This window comes from Palaemon carinicauda, chromosome 36, assembly GCF_036898095.1.
Source record: "Palaemon carinicauda isolate YSFRI2023 chromosome 36, ASM3689809v2, whole genome shotgun sequence".
Classification (NCBI taxonomy): Eukaryota; Metazoa; Arthropoda; class Malacostraca; order Decapoda; family Palaemonidae; genus Palaemon; species Palaemon carinicauda.
In genome coordinates, this window is record NC_090760.1 from 68,877,528 (window position 1) to 68,896,196 (window position 18,669).

Here is an 18,669-nt window from a genome sequence, read left to right on the forward strand (position 1 = left end):
AAGGCAGAAGGATCTTTATTAGATTGCTTACCCGTTCCTCTGACGGAAAGGCCTTCACTAGTCGGGAATCCAGTGTCATCCCCAAGTAGGTCATCCTGGTGGAGGGAGACAGGTTCGATTTTTCTGGGTTGATCATGATACCCAGATCCTTGCAAAATTGAAAAAACTTTACACCTTGCTCCCTCAAAACGTCCTCTGAGGAGGAAAGGAGCAACCAGTCGTCCAGGTACCGAATGAGGCGAATACCCCGCTCGTGAGCCCACACCGAGACTGTCGTGAAGACTCTCATGAATACCTGGGGAGCTGTTGACAACCCGAAGCAGAGGGTCTTGAATTGCAGGATCTGGGCACCCCATTTCACTCGGAGAAACTTTCGGCTTGAGGGGTGGACCAGGATTTGAAAGTATACGTCCTTGAGGTCTATGGTCATCATGTAGTCTTTCTCCCTCAAGGACTGCAAGACCGACTTCGGAGTGTCCATTTTGAAATCCGTCTTGCAAACAAACTTGTTGAGAGCTGACAGGTCTATCACCGGTCTCCATCCCCCCGTCGCCTTTTCTACCATGAATAGTCGGCTGTAGAAACCCGGTCCCGGATGTAGGACCTCTTCCATGGCACCCTTCTCCAACATAGTGGACACCTCTTCTTGAAGGGCCGCCCTCTTCAACGGGTCCTTGGGTGCCAGCCACTCCGTCAGGCTGGCCGGAATCAAAGGTGGAGGTTCCGTTAAGAACGGGAGCCTGTACCCTTCCTTCAGTACGGATACTGTCCAGGGTTCCGCTCCGTGACCCCTCCATGCTTGCCAATGTCGTCTGAGGCATCCCCCAACCTGAGGCTTGGGCAGGAGTAGGGGGCCTCCCACTCTCCTCCTCCTGGAGGAGCGACCTGAACGGCCTCTCCTGGAAGCCGAATAAGCTGTTCTAAAAGAGGCAGACGCTGCTGGAGCCCCTCTACTCTGTGGTGCGGAAGCCCACGAGGAAGAAGGGGCGTCTTTCCTCGTCAGGCTAGGAGGAGCCTGAGAAGTAGAGGGCCCGTCTGATGCTGACCTCTTGTAGGGGGGCCTCCTTACCGGCTGAGGTCTGGGAGCGCCCACTTCCTTCCGTTTAGCTACCTTCTCCATTATCTCCTCCAGCTGTTTTAAGGGGAACAAGGAGTCACCCCACACAGGCAGACTCCTCATAGCCCTCGCCTCCCTGTCCGGGATCTTCCGGGAAAGCTTCGCCAGGATAGTATCCCTCTTGCGCAGAACCCAGTTCGCTGAAAGGGCAAGGGACTGATATGTAAGGAACTTCAGAGTCTTGCCCCCTGAGATGATAAGCTCCTTCAGTAGGTTCTGTTGCTCCGGGTCTGTCAAGTCATAGGTGGCTTGTACCCCTACCAGCGTGGAGGCCCACCAGTCCAACCAAGAGGAGACGTGCACCAAGTCTTTCGACATCTCCTCCATCATCGCTGCCTCCGACTGCGAAAAGCAAATCGGGGCCGAGGAGGCTCTGTCTTCCGGGGCACCCTGTCCCAGAACTTCGAGGGAAGGCTCCACTTTGCAGGCTCCCGGCCGCTGTCCTGGCACATAGAACCTACTCTGGGACCTGAGTCCCTGTAGCAACTTCGAGGAGCTCTGTGTTTTGGGAGCTTCGGCATTGCCTGCCACAACTTTATCAACGTGAGCCCGTCCCAGGACTAGATCCCTGGCCACAGGAAGGGCCAGGGAGGTTTTCTGCTGGACGGGTGCCTCCATCAACCGACTCAGGCTGGACCTCCAGAAGTCCTCGTCGGTTGGAACAGGTTCCTTAATCCGATGATGCCTTCGTATCAGGCCTATTACTTTCCGATACGCCGAGTCCTCGGTCGGGGAACCTTCTCTGCTGTCATCAGTACCTTCCGCCTGATCCCGAGGAGCCGGGTCACCGGGCACTCCTACCGGGCGCTTTGGCTCTGGATCAACAGGCACTCCCCTGCGGTGGTAGCGGTCTGCCCCGACGGGAACCTCCGCACCAGGGTTGGGGGCCGGGACGGGCATCGCTGTGCCGGCGAGGACTACTGTCCGTGTAATCTCTCTGGAGGACGAGGACGCGGTTCCCGTGGGCTGACCCGACGGAGGGAACCGTTCCTTTAAGTCCAAGGGCCGAGCCAGCTGTGCTGACTCGCCCAGGCTGCCCGTACGGAAGCACGGCTCCCCCCGCTGGGCGGGGAGAGCCGGAAGCTTCGCGGACTTACGCCTGCCTGAAGAGGCCTTCTCGCATTGCTCCCTGCGAGGGTCATATTTGCGGCTGGACGATGGCCTTCGCGGCGAAAAATCCCTGGACCGTCGGTCAGGGGAACGCTGCAAATCACTTCTACGGGGAACGAAGACCCAATCACCATCGGGGGACCTACTCTTCCTGTACTTCCTCCGTGGAGACCGGGACCGTTTTCTACTGTATCTCGAGCGGGACCTTGAGTGGGAACGCCTGCTCCTGGACCGCTCCCTCCATCGTCGGCGCCTCCTCCTCGCTTCACCTTCTGAAGAGATCGAAGAACCTCCATCTGAAGAGCCCGACGATACTGTACAACCCGACCGACGGGCGGGAGCGGGGGCCACGGAGGTCTTCGCGACCTGCTGAGTTCCAGAGGTCGAGGGTTGAAGGAAAGAATCCAGAACCGCCGTCAGAGGAGCTGGAAAAAGAGGTTGGCCGCACTACACTAGGGAACCAGGTATCCAAGCCCTCTTCCATCCGCATTGGGGACCTACCTGGCGTTTTAGGAAGCCTCCACCCGAAGGGCTCACTTACCGTAGAGTCCAACTTCTCCTGGGCGTCACCAGCCGCTGAAGTACCTGAAACACAGGCCCACGAAGCGGGTGAAGAAACAGGCACAACGTTACTACTCCACATGGGGTCGTCGGAGGAGACGTGCCCCCCAAGCACAAGGGCAGAGTCTCCAGAACCCCCAGACACAGCACTATCAGGCTCCCCACTAGCCTGAGAAGGCCCAGCAACCCCCACATCATATACATTAGACTCCTGGGAAAGGGCCCTCGGCACTTTCCCCGCAACGGACTTACCTCGTCCCCTACTCTGGGTAGGGGAAGGCGAGACAGAAGCCCCGTCGGACCGTCCACTTGGAGAGGGTAACGGCGAAGAGATGCTAGACTTCCTGGGCGAACGTTTCGACGACTTCTTCCTTTTAGTGCCATAACGCACCCACTGGATCTCATTCCAGCTAACACACTCATCGCACGTATCCAACGGCGAGCACACACTGCCTCTACAGGAAGAGCAAAGGGAATGAGGGTCCACTTTGGGCTTGGAAAGGAACGCTCCACACGACTTTCCGGCTCTAGGCCCAGGACAACGGCGGATCTGCTCCATCGCACACAACCACAAGACACAGGTAAGAAGGGAATAATCAAGGAATTCAATTGGGAAACACAAAGAAAGGCAATGAACACGCGAGAACACAAGGGAAAAGCACAGAGATACCACGCGGTAACCACGTGGGACACACGAGTCGGGACACAAAGGGTCGTAAGAGAATGAGAGTGGCGTGATGGTATCACGATGCGACCAGAGAACTTACTGACTAGCGGGACCCAAGCTAACGCCGACCTAGCTCAGGTCTACCCTCAGGGCACTTTCTCCTTACTCCTGGGTTAGTCCTCCATAGAAAACGGACATAGGGTATACTACACAAAACTCTGGTCGGTTGAGAGGAGATTACAGGTAACTCCTAAGAAAGTAGTTCGAGGTAAGTATCTGTGTTGGAACAATTACATATTTTGCAAGTCATTCTTCGTAGAGTTTATGTCACATGTCTTGTGACGTCATATTTCTGGCGGAAGCGCGCTGACAAACCGAATGATTTCCTTCCACCATCATGTCTTTAAGAGTGGGTTCGTTAGTTTTTACAATAGGGGGATCTGGGACTACCACTACAGGGGAAAGATCAATAGACTCGTTAACAAGGGGGGGGGGGGAGAACTATGCCTAGAAGAGCGAGACACACTTTTACTTCTCCTGATCCTATCCCTTTCAAGCTTACGAACATAGCGATCATATTCCAACCACTCACTCTCAGTCAAAATTACACAACACATCGATTATCCAACTCGCAAAACTTACCTCTGCATTTTACACAAATGGAGATTGGATCTAAAAAGGCTTTAGCAAGACAGGTCTTACATCCTCTCACAAACCTCCTAATACTCGAAGAAGAGTCAGACATTATTATCTAATAAGTGCCAAGAAAATACCAAAAAACAAATCCAAAACAAGCGAAAGCCAAAGCCAAAGTGTACTTCACCAAATTATCTGCAAAAAACACAGGCCAAAGCGAGCAAAATTCCAACGATGTCACCGGTGAGGCGGCAGGGAAGATCTGAGGAATAGTTGGAATGGTTCCAGGTACCTGGGTAGAGGGCGCACCGGTGGTACACCTGGCTACCCAATCGGCGATTGCCGCGAGTTTTGAAATTCTGCAGTGACGTCAGGGACTAAAGCTATATATATAACTACCAGGTAAGTCAGATGTTTAAAAATGTCAATTTATTTTTTTAAAATGTAGCCCTATATCACTATACTGTATGTTTTTTTACTTTGAATTTCTGACATTTCATGAAATAAATTTCTGCTAAAGAAAGAAAACTCCATGTTAAAAAAAAAAAAAAGGCCTTACCGTAGGGCATCTGAAGTAATAAAATTTTCTGCACACAGGTCACAGTCATAAGGTCGCAACGATGAATGAGCAATGTTAAGATGCCTCATCAAGTCCGATCGCACTGTAAACCTCTGGCCGCAAGTTTCACAAGGATGCTTAGCTTCACCGTGCATACGCAGCATGTGAATCTTGTATGACGAGGCTAGCATTTCCTTGTCACAGATTGTGCACCGGGCTTTGGGACCCGGATCATCGCTGTGGATACGTTGATGGTCAGTGAAGGCCTTCTTGGTGGAAGCCATGTAGCCACATTCTGAACAAAGATAATCCTTGGTTTCTTCATCCTTATTGTGGAAACGATGAAGGTGGATCTTCAGCGCTGCTTTGCTTGCTACTTTCAGCCCACAGACACAGCAGACGAATTCGTGAGGGCCCATTTGCGTGTAGGGCACGTGCGTCTCCCGGTGTCGTTCCAGTTCATATTTGTAATTAAATATCTGATCGCACTCCTCGCAGGGATGAACGCGATGTCTCCCATCACCGATGCCCCCGTTTTCGCCGCAACGTGAGTGCACAGACTTCTTGTGGTCTGCCAGAGCTTTCTTACTGGTGAAAGAATCCTCGCACAGGTGACAGTGCCATAAGTTTTCGTGGCCATCGTGTTTATCTCCATACTCGTCTTCTTCCTCCTCCTCCTCTTCATCTCTTTTCCTCTTCCTAAAACCATGAGCAGCTATTCTGTGCATCTTCCGACTTTTTTCATCAAGAAATGTCTTTCTACATTTATCACAAGCATAAGGGCCTGGTTTAAGGTTCATATATCCAGGCGTCACTTTGATGACAGTTGGGGACGAATCAACAACAGTTGGATTCATCAACAAAACCATGGAACCATCCGGTGCAGTTTGTATCATTGTCTGTGGTTTGGGCTGTATTGGCCGCATGGATGCAAGTAACTGTGATGCAGCATCCATCCCAATCTTTGGTTGTTCCACAGAACCAAAGGCGGACGAAAAGGCACGCCCAATTCCAGAATTCGTCACAGATACAATCGCGTTTGTTAAATGATGATGATGATTCGATACAGACTCAACTTTCAGAGGGCTCCTTTTGACAGACACCAAAGTCTTCTCCTTAGATTCATCTTCCTGTTTAACATTTTTATTGTTGGCCTTCTCACTCTTCCCATCATCCTGAGCCACCAAGCCAGGCTCCGGTGAATCTCTGGCTCCCAAAATGGGTCTAACCAGCCCTGCTGGATGCATGTCATGCTCTTTGACCATGTGGCTGGCCACCATCTCCTTTGTGAGGAACTTGCGCTTGCATATGTGACAGGCGTAGGGCTTACGTGGACGACCCCCCTTCCTTTTGACCTGTACACCCGCGGTCACCGACGATCCTAACTCTGTTCTGCTCTTCTTCAGTAATTCTACTTTCTTGGGCTGGCGTCCTCTTCGGGGTCTTGTAGCGGCCAAGTCGTCCAAATTCAACTTTGGAGGGTGATACACGACAGGTACAGAGTTCATACCAACCCCCGATAAATTACTGGATTTGGGCAGTACTTGTAATGTTAACTTTGGACGCTGATTGCTTGTGAACAAGTTGCTAATCTGCTTCTTTAGACGGTTCAGATGGGTGTAGGCGCTGTCAGTTTCATTAATGAGTTCTGAGCACCTTGAACACAAATCTACAGCGCCAGTATTCGTAACAACGGTTTGACTCAGCACATCGCTCAGCAATTCTAGCAATGTGACTTGTGTATTGAACAACTTTTGGGATTTTAAATAATAAAACCTCTCGCTTGGATCTGATAACTGACGACCACAAACAAAGCACGAGCAAGGGCCATTGTTTGGCTGTTCGACGGTTGTGGTTACAGGCGAGGGATTAGCTAGTAAATTTAGCGATATGTTACTTGGGCAAATGGATCCAGCAGAGATACTGTTTGGCAAACTGCAAGGAACCGAGTTATTTGTACTTACGGGCAATACACTTGGCACGATATCAGCTATGTTTGGTCTTATCGGGATTGCATGAGATGTTGGATGTTGATGAGCGCTCGTTACTTTTAAAATTGGCTGCTGGCCTGGGGCCTGCTGAACTGATATAATATGCTGAGACTGAACTTGCAAACTTTGATGCTGCTCTTCCAAATGCTGATCATGCTGATGAATAAAGACCATTTGCTCTTGCAAAGCTTTGTCATCGTCTACGACCTGGAGGGAGTCCCCGTTATTGGCACTTTCAATTTCTTTAATACTAGTATTCAGCTCTCCATCTGACGATATGACTAAAGTCTCAGTGGCCGTTATTATCTCCTCCCCAGTTATGACTTCGGCGGTTACATCGGTAGTAATGATTTCTCCCGACACGTCGCCACTGACCGAGCTATCGTCAGTGACCATGGCCAGACTGGTGACCATATCGGTACCATTATGACACTCGACAGTTGCCAGAACTTGGTGATATTCCTGAACCCCCTCGTTCTCCTGATTATTCATGTTCTATGAATACTATATCCTACTTGGATTTCCTTTACTTGACTAGAGTAATAAATATCATTGCACATATTGTAAATAAAATTTTCAAAAATTCTGAAGACAAAGATCCATTCAGTGTACTATGCACTCAAAAACCCAGTCTGAAAAACTCAAAATGATATATCAAATTATATTAACTCATGGAACTGTAACCTTTGAGATTCCATAAAATACTCTGTCAATTAAATACTGTACACAAATATGCAAGGTCAGATAACTTCTCAAAATGTAAAATACAAGCTGCAACTTCTGCTTTACAAATACTGTACAGAGACTGTAATGATGTAAGACATAGGAGCAACAACTGCACTGTTACTACTGTACATATCTTTCTCCAATCCTTCAACTATTTATGGAGCTGCCAAGATAACCCTCGTATTCACTAACCGCTACATTGTAAGAAACGTGAAAATAGCAACCAACGTTTAATTCTGGGTGAGAGTGTTCTATAATATGATTACATTTGCAATTTTCTTGGTAGAGCACATAACAATAGTATTTCACTCTAGTCTTCTGATGGTGTAAAATCACAACAGAGCATGTTCTAATTTACTGAGCAGAAAGTCACAATTAAAACTTTATTCTACAGCACATAAGATAGACAACCTCACTTCCAGTTACGCTAGACATGTCAAGTGTGTCCATCTTCAACTTCTTCATATCTGAAAAGATAAAGAAAACTAGGATATAAAAACTAGAAATGGAGTTTTTATGATAAAAATGGAGTTTTTATGATAAAACAAAGTTTTATGAATACTTACCTGGCAGTTATATATACATAGCTAATTATCTCTATTTCGGCAGAATTTTTCTAAACTAGGCAACCGCCTTGTGGTGGTTGGGTGGTAACACCCGTTAAAGGGTGGTAGGAGGAATCATTCCCGTTTTCTGTTCTTCAGTTCATCTATGCCCGACCTGTCTCCTGAGGGGAGGTGGGTGGGCCTTCGAATGTATATATAACTGCCAGGTAAGTATTCATAAAACTTTGTTTTATCATAAAAACTCCATTTTTATGAATAGAACTTACCTGGCAGTTATATATACATAGCTGATTAACACACTTGGAGGAGGGTGATAGACAGTAAACATCGTTGGGGAAACAACCAAAAAAGCTGTAGGATAAATAAACACCTTGATTCCTTACCTGCTAAGGTAGCTGACTTCAAAGGTTCCTGCCTCTTGAGTCGCTTTCCCTTAGGAGTGTCAGCCAGGATGTGACCTGCAGTGCTGAAAACACTCAATCGAGTCTGTCAACGGGGTGAGACCAACAATCTGACTAGACTTCAGGACTACCTATTGCCCAAAATAAAAACCGCAACCTTACCAACCCAACCACCTAACATTTGCAAAGTAGATAAAAATTATCTAACTAGACTGAGGTGACTGTACACAAGTCGAAGTCCTCAGACAACCAATAAAAAATACACCAACCTATGCACAAGTAAACAAAACTAAGGTTGAGGGGAGGTAGTAACTCCTTTGCCTAATACAGAAGCCGTAGCTACGTATGGTCCCAAGGTATAACATTTCTCATAATCCACCCTCACCTCTCTGAGGTAATGAGAGGCGAACACAGAGTTGCTCCTCCAGAATGTCGCATCCATAATTTGACGGAGCGACATGTTCTTGCGGTAAGCAAGCGAGGTCGCAATGGCCCTCACTTCATGAGCTTGCACTTTTAAACGTCCGAAGTGTTCCTCCTCACACAAGAGATGCGCTTCTCTTATCACTTCCCTCAGGAAAAAGGACAAAGCGTTCTTGGAAAGGGGCTTTTGAGGATCTTTCACAGAACACCACAGGGAGCTAGAAGAGCCTCTCACACTTTTCGTGCGAGACAAGTAGGTCTTGAGGGCTCGTACTGGACAGAGCAGCCTCTCTTGCTCTTGACCCACTAGGTTGGTCAAGTTAGGAACCTCAAAGGTCCTCGGCCAGGGCTTAGAAGGGTTCTCGTTCTTAGCGAGAAAGTCTAATCTCAAGGCACAAACTGCCCCATTCAGATTGAAGCCTACCTGTTTTTCAATTGCATGGACTTCACTAACTCTTTTAGCTGTTGCTAAGGCCAAAAGAAAGAGGGTCTTCTTGGTAACCTCCCTAAGGGGAGCCTGTAAGATGGGCTCAAATCTCTTGGTGCACAGAAATTTAAGAACCACATCAAGGTTCCAAGAAGGGGGCTTTAACTGGGTCTGCTTGGTTGTTTCAAAAGACTTCAAGAGGTCATGTAAGTCCTTATCGCGAGACAAGTCCAAGCCTCTATGCCGACAGACGGAAGAGAGCATACTTTTGTACCCCTTGATAGTGGACACAGCTAGCTTAGCGTCTTGCCTGAGGTACAACAAGAAATCCGCAATCTGGCTCACAGAGGTAGTGGATGAGGAAATCTTGTGCTTCCTACACCAAGCTCTAAAAGTCTCCCACTTGGACTGGTAGACCCTCTGCGAAGAGACCCTCCTCGCTCTGGCGATAGCTTTCGCAGCTTGAGCTGAAAAGCCTCTCGATCTGACGAGCTTCTCGATAGTCTGAAGGCAGTCAGATTGAGAGCGAGGGAGTTTTGACGATATCTCTCGAAGTGGGGTTGTCTGAGCAGATTTGGAGTTGCAGGGAGGCTTCTTGGAAAGTCCATCAACAAGTCCACCACCTCCGTGAACCATTCCCTCATCGGCCAGAACGGAGCTATCAGGATCATCCGTCCCGAATCGAGGAGGGCGAATTTCCTGACTACCAGATTGATGATCTTGAACGGGGGAAAAGCATAAGTGTCCATCCCCGTCCAATCCATCAAAAAGGCGTCTACTGCTATTGCCTCCCTGTCCGGAACTAGGGAGCAATAGATGGGGATCCTCTTGGATAAGTTGGAGGCGAAAAGATCGATGAGGGGTCTCCCCCACAGCCTCCAGAGACTCTGACAGACCTGTTGGTTGAGGGTCCATTCTGTGGGAAGGACCTGCCCTTTCCTGCTGAGCATGTCCGCCCTCACATTCTTCTGTCCCTGAACAAACCTCGTCAGCAGGTTTATCCTGTTCTCCTTCGCCCAAAGAAGGAGCTCTCTTGCTGTCTTGAACAGAGACAGAGAGTGAGTCCCTCCTTGCTTCCTGATGTAAGCAAGAGCTGTGGTGTTGTCTGAGTTGACCTCCACAATCTTCCCAGACACCAAGTCCTTGAAGGCCTTTAGCCCCAGAAAAATAGCCATCAGCTCCTTGTTGTTGATGTGCCATCCCAGCTGAATTCCTTCCCAATAGCCTGAGACCTCCTTGCTTCCTAATGTTGCCCCCCAGCCTGACTCTGATGCGTCTGAAAACAACATTAGGTCTGGGTTCTTCTTGTGTAAGGAGATCCCTTCCCCTAACAAGGTTGGGTCCAGCCACCACTTCAGAAGAGTCTTGACTTCTATTGGAATGGGGAAGGAAAAGGAGTCTTCCTGCATCTTTCTGTTCCATGTCTTCGAAAGAAAGTGCTGAAGAGGCCTTAGGTGGAGTCTCCCCAGAGAGACAAACTGTTCGAGGGAGGATAGAGTCCCCAGCAAACTCATCCACTCCTTCGCTGTGCATCTCTTCTTGTCCAGGAAAGTTCTGACTTTTACGAGACACTTGGTCTGTCTTTCCTGAGAGGGAGAAGCCCGAAAAAGAACTGAATTCAGAACTATCCCCCAATAGAGAATAGTCTGATTCGGTCTGATCTGAGACTTCTCCCTGTTGATGACCAGGCCTAGATCTTGAGCCATCATAAAAGTCTTCCGTAAATCCTCCAGACATTTCTCCCTCGATCGTGAACGAATCAGCCAATCTTCCAGATAGAAGGATATCCTTATCCCCTCCTGATGCAGCCAACCTGACACATTCGCCATTACCCTGGTGAAGACTTGAGGAGCCGTGCTGAGACCGAAGCAAAGAGCTCTGAATTGGAAGCACTTGCCCTGCATTACAAATCTCAGGTACTTCCTCGAAGTCGGATGGATGGGGACATGGAAATATGCGTCCTGCAAGTCGAGGGACACCATCCAGTCCCCTGGACGTACTGACGCCAGCACCGACTGAGTCGTCTCCATGGAGAACTTTGTCTTCTCCACAAATATGTTGAGCGCGCTGACATCCAGGACGGGTCTCCATCCGCCCGAGTTCTTGGGGACCAGAAACAGGCGATTGTAAAAGCCTGGGGAGGATAGATCCCGAACCGGTTCTATCGCCCCCTTGTCTAGCATTTGGTCGACAAGGTCTACTAGGGCCTTCTGTTTCCCCGGATCTGAGTACCGGGCTACTAAGGCCAGCGGAGCATCTGCGAGAGGAGGTTTTTTCAGAAAGGGGATCTTGTATCCTTCCTTGATGACTGAGAGGGACCAGGTGTCCGCCCCTCTCCTCTTCCAAGACTGCCAAAAACCGAGAGTCTTGCGCCTACTGTCTGGAGGAGACGAACTTCATTTTCTGGAGCGAGGTCTGAAAGAACCCCTGGTAGATCTTGGTCCTGATTCTTGCCTTCTCCCTCTAAAATCTGGTCTTGAAATAGTCCTGCCTCGAAAGGGCTGCTGGAATCTCCTTTCCTCCCGTTTCAAAGAAGGAGGAGGGGCTGCCAAGGGCTTACGAGCAGAACGAGATAAAAGGTCTTGGGTGGCTTTTTGGGCCAGAGAAAGCGTAATGTCATTAACCAGGGACTCGGGAAAAAGATGTTGAGAGAGGGGGGCGTAAAGAAGCTCAGACTTTTGTGCAGTGGTAACAGACCTAGAAGCAAAAGAGCAAAGCAGAGCTCTCTTCTTTAGGACCCCAGCTGAGAACAGAGCCGCCAACTCATTCGCCCCATCTCTGAGGGCCTTATCCATACAGGACATAATACTGGTAAGGTCCCTAGATCCTTCCATCTGGTCAGTTTTCCTTGCGAGAGTCCCAAGCGACCAGTCTAGTAAACTAAAAACCTCAAAGGCTCTAAAAATACCTTTGACGAGATGATCCAGCTCCGACATCGACCACATGACCTTGGCTGAGTTGAGAGCATGCCTTCTAGCAGAGTCCACTAAACCAGAGAAGTCACTCTTGGAGGAGGAAGGCACTCCCAGACCCAAAGGTTCTCCAGTTGCATACCACATACCCGCTCTTGAAGCAAGACGAGCTGGTGGAAACGAGAAGGAAGTCTTAACTGTTTGTCTCCGCTCCTTCATCCAGTCCTCAATCTTCGTGAGAGCCTTCTTTGCGGAGATAGACAGCTTCATCTTGATGAAGGCCGACTGTTTCTTGGCCTTCTTTCTGTTAAATTGGGACTGAGGAGATTGAGGGGCAGCAGGTTGGAATTCCTCTCCAAAAAGTTCAAGAAGGGAGCGTCGGCAGGATTATCATCGTCATCAGAAAAATCCTCGAGGTCCTGATCCACATCTGCAATATCCTTCAAAAGAGAAGAAGGATCCTTAGAACCCGACAAGGGCAAATCAAAGGCATCATCCTGCAAAAGACGGGTTGCATCCTGGAGTACCGCGCTAGAAGAATCCTTGGGACGAGAGGCAGTATCGTCCCGAAGAGGCAGGGTGGTATCGCCCTGGGACCGAGAACGAGAGGCAGAGTCGTTCTGATGTCGAGAGCGAGAGGCGGTATCGTCGTGGCGGCGAGAATGAGAGGCGGTATCGTCGTGAACGAGAGGCGGTATCGTCGTGGCGTCGAGAACTAGAGGAGGTATCGTCGTGGTGAAGCGAACGAGAGGAGGTATCGTCGTGGCGAAGCGAACAAGAGGAGGTATCGTCGTGGCGAAGCGAACGAGAGGAGGTATCGTGCTGGTATCGTGAACGGGAGGCGGTATCGTCTTGGCATCGAGAACGAGAAGCAGCATCGTTCGATAAGGTATCGTCCCGGTATCGAGAACGAGAAAAAGTATCGCCCTGGTATCGCGAAGAAGTATCGCCTGGCGTAAGCACACATTCCTCATCCTGGCGTAGAGAGGGAGAAGTTTTCTTTAAAGAAGAACTCCGTTCTCTCTTAGAAGCAGACTTCTTAATCGGTAACGAGTCGTCTTTACGTCTGTCAGACTGGGCGTGAGGGCGGCTAAAGGCTTGCACTAAAGTCAAAAGTTGTTCCTGCATGACAGACATAAAGGATTTAGCAACATCAGCTGGGTCTTGCGGCCCCGAAGGGGGGGCTGACGAATAACACTCGTAGAAGGGGGAGGATCTTCGGCAGTAGGCTTCGCCCTTTTCACAGGCACGGAGTCGAAATCATCCTCCGACGGACAAGGTTCATAACTGCTAGAACCGGGAGAGAAAGAACGAGACCGTTCGTCGTGGTTCCATCTCCTCTTAGTAGGTCTTGAAGCTTCAAACTTCCATTTACGTCTGGACGAATTCGGAGAAGAAAACAACACATCCGACACGTCTTTCCCGTGACGGTCAAGAGCAGCCTGGGAATCGACAACAGGACTGTCTGAGGCGACGGCTGACCGAGGGTACGTACCTCTCACCCCCTTTCGGTCATCGACGTACCTTCTCCCTTGGTCCTGGGAGCTTGGTAGAGGTCTAGGCCTAGGGGTATGACAGATTCGGTCAGTCGCCACCTCCACTGCACTAACACAAGCACTTTCACTTTCCTTACCTTTAAAGGCCTCCAGATGTTCTTTAATAGCCTTCAACTCGGCCGCCAGGCTAGCGTACCGAGGGTCATCCGTAGATACGGAACCTGTAGGAGGTGCAGGAGTTACTACCTCAAGGGAAGGATCAACTTCCAAAGAGGAATCAATTATAGGTTCAATAGATAAATCTACGCTAAGTTCGTCTTCCTTACCACTAACAGACTTAGACCTAGAAGCTCTCCTAACTCTATCGAGCTCTAGCTTACGCACATAGCGCTTCATAATTAACCAATCTTTCTCATCCAAAACCTTACATTCCCCGCACCTATTATCAAGGGCACAAACAAAACCCCTACAATTAGAACAAACGGTGTGAGGGTCTACCGACATTTTCGGTAGTCTCACCTTACATTCCTCATTCGCACAGATACGGTAATGACTCTTTTCACTCATAATGAAAAACAGCAAAAAAGCTAAGAGAAAACAAAATACACGATCGCCAAAACCCCAAATCAGAGTACTTCACCAAAAAAGCAGACTGGTACACCGAGCAGGGAACGCGAAGAAAAACTCTTAATGACGGACCAACGTGTTGTCGATCCGGCCGGCAGAGATGAACTGAAGAACAGAAAACGGGAATGATTCCTCCTACCACCCTTTAACGGGTGTTACCACCCAACCACCACAAGGCGGTTGCCTAGTTTAGAAAAATTCTGCCGAAATAGAGATAATTAGCTATGTATATATAACTGCCAGGTAAGTTCTATTCATAAAATCACAAATTTTAAGTAATTTGTATTTTTCCTAACAGTACTTACCTCGAACTACTTTCTTAGGAGTATCTGGGATCTCCTCCCAACCGACCAGAATTTTATGTAGTTTACCCTATCTCCGTTTTGTATACGGGGGAACCTCTGGCGGTAGGATACGCGCCATGAGGCGACCCAGGGTCAGAGAGCGTGCTCACTCACGTCTCGACCTTCAGTAAGTTTTATGATAAGATAGATTTCTAATAGTCCTGTAAGGCACTCGGGGCAGGATGGGTGGGCCATGACCCGAAAGTAGTTCGAGGTAAGTACTGTTAGGAAAAATACAAATTACTTAGAATTTGTCATTTGTTCCAACACGGAGTACTTACCTCAAACTACTTTCTTAGGAGACTTATACCTTAGGAGGTGGGAGTGTCCTTCTGGACCTAGAGACCGTGATGAAGGGAAAAAACTAACCTAGATAGGAGGCTAGGTTCTGCTGACCCAAAAATATAAACGGGAAATGAGGGAAAACTATGCAAAACTATCTTAGTGTCTAAGTAACTCACCTCTGTAATAATCCTCGGAGACGTATTCATTCACTGACTGTGTATCCCATGGAAGGTGAAGGAATCAAGGGCCATGTAGGGGAAGGGTGATGGAGGGGGAAAGGTAAGAAGGAACCTGTGTCTCTTGGACTTACTGCCCACGGCTTCCCCGGGGCTACACCTTAAATCTTCTGGAGCGCAGAAATGACGGGACCAATCTAGAAACCGTCCAAAGATTTCCTAGAACATTCCTTTAGGTAGTGAGCCGTAAAGGTGGACTGCCTTGACCAAGTGCCTGCCCTCAGGATCTGGTCCACTGCCATGTTTCTCTCGAAGGCCAATGAGGTGCTCAGGCCCCTAATGTCATGAGGTCTTGGTTTTCCCGAAAGGGAGACCCCCCAACTGCCGTAAGCTCTCATGATAACCTGCTGTAGCCAGAAGGAGATCGTGTTCTTAGAGACCGGCTTCTTCACTAGTCCTGAGGAGACAAACAGACTCTTGATCCCAGGTCGAAGTCTGGCAGTCCTCTCCAGGTACTTACGTACCGCTCTGACCGGGCACAGTAGCAAGTCCCTCGGGTTGTCCGAACGCGGAATCGCTGGCACTGTGAACTCTTCAAACCTAGGGTCTCAAACAGCTGGGTTCTGGGTCTTGGCTACAAAGTTAGGTAAGAACCTGAAAGTTGCTTCTCGCCACCCTATCGAGTGTGAGACCTCGTATGACAGCCCATGGATCTCACTTACTCTCTTCGCCGACGCAAGGGCTAACAGGAAGACCATCTTGAGGGTGAGCTCCTTGTCTAGAATATCCTTGAGGGGTTCGAAGGGAGGCTCCGAAAGCACTTTCAACACTCTAGCCACATCCCACTGGGGCACCCTAACGGCCTGGGGGGAACATGACTGCTTGAAGCTCTTGATGAGCATTGAGATATGTCTGGAGGCTCCTAGGTCGATCCCCTTCAGTAGGAAGACTTGGCCCAACGCTGCCCGGACTCCTTTGATGGCTGGTATGGACGTGCCCACTTCGTCCCTCAAATAGACCAGGAAGTCGGCTATCTCGTGAATGGAGGCCACTAGCGGCCTGATGTTCTTCGAGATGCACCATTTTGTAAAGGTAGCCCACTTTGCTTGGTATACCGCTACTGAAGACTGTCTTAGATAACCTGACATCCTTGACGCGGTCTTCGACGAATATCCTTTCCTCCTCAGGAGACGCTCGATAACCTCCATGCGTGAAGGCGGAGGGACCGAGGGTTTTCGAGCCACTTTTGGAAGTGAGGTTGCCGGAGGAGGTCTAGGGCGTCCGGAAGGGGCCAAGGAGGAAGGCGCGCCAGTTCCTTTAGGTCCGCGAACCATTCTCTCTCCGGCCACCAGGGCGCTACTAAAGTCATCCACAGGTTGTTCGCCCGCCTCACTCTGTTGAGAACTTGTCTGAGCATCCCGAAGGGAGGAAAGGCCTATACGTCAAGATTGTCCCACGGATGTTGAAAGGCGTCCTCGAACGCTGCTGTCGGATCTGGCACAGGAGAACAAAACACGGGGAGCTGTGCGTTCAGCCTTGGGGCAAAGAGGTCTATTACTGGAGAGCCCCACTTCAGGGTGGTCTGCCCCACTCCCGGGTGTAGGGACCGTTCTGACCCTACTACTTGACCCACCCTGCTGAGGCCGTCGGCTAGGACGTTTTTCTTTCCCGGAATGAACCTGGCAGTGATCTTGATCTGTTCCTCCTCCGCCCATTCCAGGAATTCTGTTGTGAGACTGCACAGCTCCTTCAACTTCAGTCCTCCCTGCTTTTTCACGTAGGCCACCCCCGTGGCGGTCGCACATCAGAGCCACGGTGTTTCCCCGGAGTAGATGGGCAAATTCTCGGCATGCCCTTTGCACGGCCATCAGTTCTAGCACGTTTATGTGATGGCTCCTCTCCTCGAAGTCCCATTTTCCTCTCGCTGACTTGTCGAGAAGAAGGGCTCCCCAACCCTCCTTGGATGCGTCCGTGAACAGCAGCATCTGCGGAGGGTCGACTGCGAGGGGCATTCCTTTGAGGGTGTTTGATCTGTCGTGCCACTACTTCAGAACTTCCTTCGTCTCCGGGGACACCAGGACTATTTTGTGCGGGAAGTCCCACTGGTTCCAGAGCTCCTTCAGGTTCCATTGAACGCCCCTGAGTTTGAGCCTCCCCTGGGGGACCAACTTCTCCAATGACACTAGGTGGCCTATCAATCTTTGCCAGTCCTTGGCTTTCCTGGACTGGCCCGCTAGGAAGGGCCGGAGAATCTGATCTAGGTTGTCTAGTCTCTCCGAGGAGGGGAAGGCTCGCGCCAACCGGGAGTCTAGAACCATCCCTAGGTAGGTCATCCTGGTGGAGGGTATCAGCTGTGACTTCTCCAGGTTAATGGTGATACCCAGGACACTGCAAAACCGCAGAAGCTTCGCGCCTCAGTTCTCCCTCTGAGGCTGAAAGCAACAACCAGTCGTCTAGGTACCGAATCAGGTGGAAGCCCTGTTCGTGTGCCCAGGCTAAGACTGTTGCGAAGACCCTCGTGAAGACCTGAGAAGCTGTCGACAGTCTGAAGCAGAGGGTTCTGAACTGTAACGTTTGGGTACCCCACTTTACCCTTAGGAACTTCCTGCTGGAGGCGTGGACAGGGATTTGGAAGTAGGCGTCCTTGAGATCTATGGACATCATGTAGTCTTCTTCTCTCAAGGCCGCCAAGACCGACTTCGGGGTGTCTATCTTGAAGTCGGTGTTGCACACAAACTTGTTGAGGGCCGAAAGATCAATGACCGGTCTCCAACCCCCGGTCGCTTTCTCCACCAGGAAGAGTCTGCCGTAGAACCCCGGTCCTGGATTCCTAACTGGTTCTATCGCCCCTTTGGCTAGCATGGCCGATACTTCCTCTTGCAATGCTGTCCTCCTCAAGGGGTCCTTGGGTGCCAACCACTCCGCCTGTTGGTCCGGGATCAGAGGCGGTTCCGCTAGGAAGGGCAACCTGCACCCCTCCTTCAGTACTGTTACGGTCCACGGGTCCGCCCCGTGGTCCTGCCAAGCTTGCCAAGAGTGTTTGACGCATCCCCCTACCTGAGGCTTCGGCAAGAGTAGGGGGCCTCCCTTCCTATCTCCTAGAGGCGCGGCTGGAACGCCCTCTCCTGGAATTAGAATAGGAAGACCTGAAGTTTGAAGTTGGGGCTGAGGTACCCCTACGGGAGGGCTGCGAGGGCTGGTGCCAAGACACCGACGGGGAGTCTCTTCTGAGCTGAACCGGCGAAGCGCGGGGTGGGTGAGGGACATCTGAAGAGGATCTGCTATGGGCTGGTTGTCTTGCAGGTGGGGGTCTGGGATCTCCCGCTTCCTTGAGCTTCCTGACCCTCTCCATAGTCTCCTCTACTTCCTTCAGGGGGAACACCAACTCGCCCCACAGAGGTAAGCTCCTCAAGGCTCTCGCCTCTCGGTCGGGTAGTCTTCTAACTAGCTTGCTCAGGATGGTGTCCCTCTTCTGCACGGCCCAGTTGGCTGCCTGAGAGAGGGACTGGTATGAGAGGAACTTGAGTGCTTTCCTGCCCGAACTAATCAGTTCCCTCAGCAAGGACTGATTCTCGGGGATGGAGAGGTCGTGAGATGCCTGAAAGCCCACCAACGTGCAGGGCCACCAGTCCAACCATGAAGAGA

The 18,669-nt window shown here is 50.2% G+C and overlaps 1 protein-coding gene across 3 annotated transcripts in view; it reads right to left on the minus strand.

Annotated features, from left to right (window-relative positions):
- The window catches only part of LOC137628880 (uncharacterized), a 403,929-nt gene that overhangs the window by 18,090 nt on the left and 367,170 nt on the right, over nt 1-18,669 (minus strand). For all 3 annotated transcript variants that reach the window (XM_068360132.1, XM_068360130.1, XM_068360131.1), the window contains one exon: nt 4,651-7,834. In XM_068360132.1, the coding sequence (XP_068216233.1) occupies nt 4,651-7,133 (2,483 nt within the window). In that variant the 5' untranslated portion in view covers nt 7,134-7,834. The remainder of the gene's footprint in view (nt 1-4,650; nt 7,835-18,669) is intronic.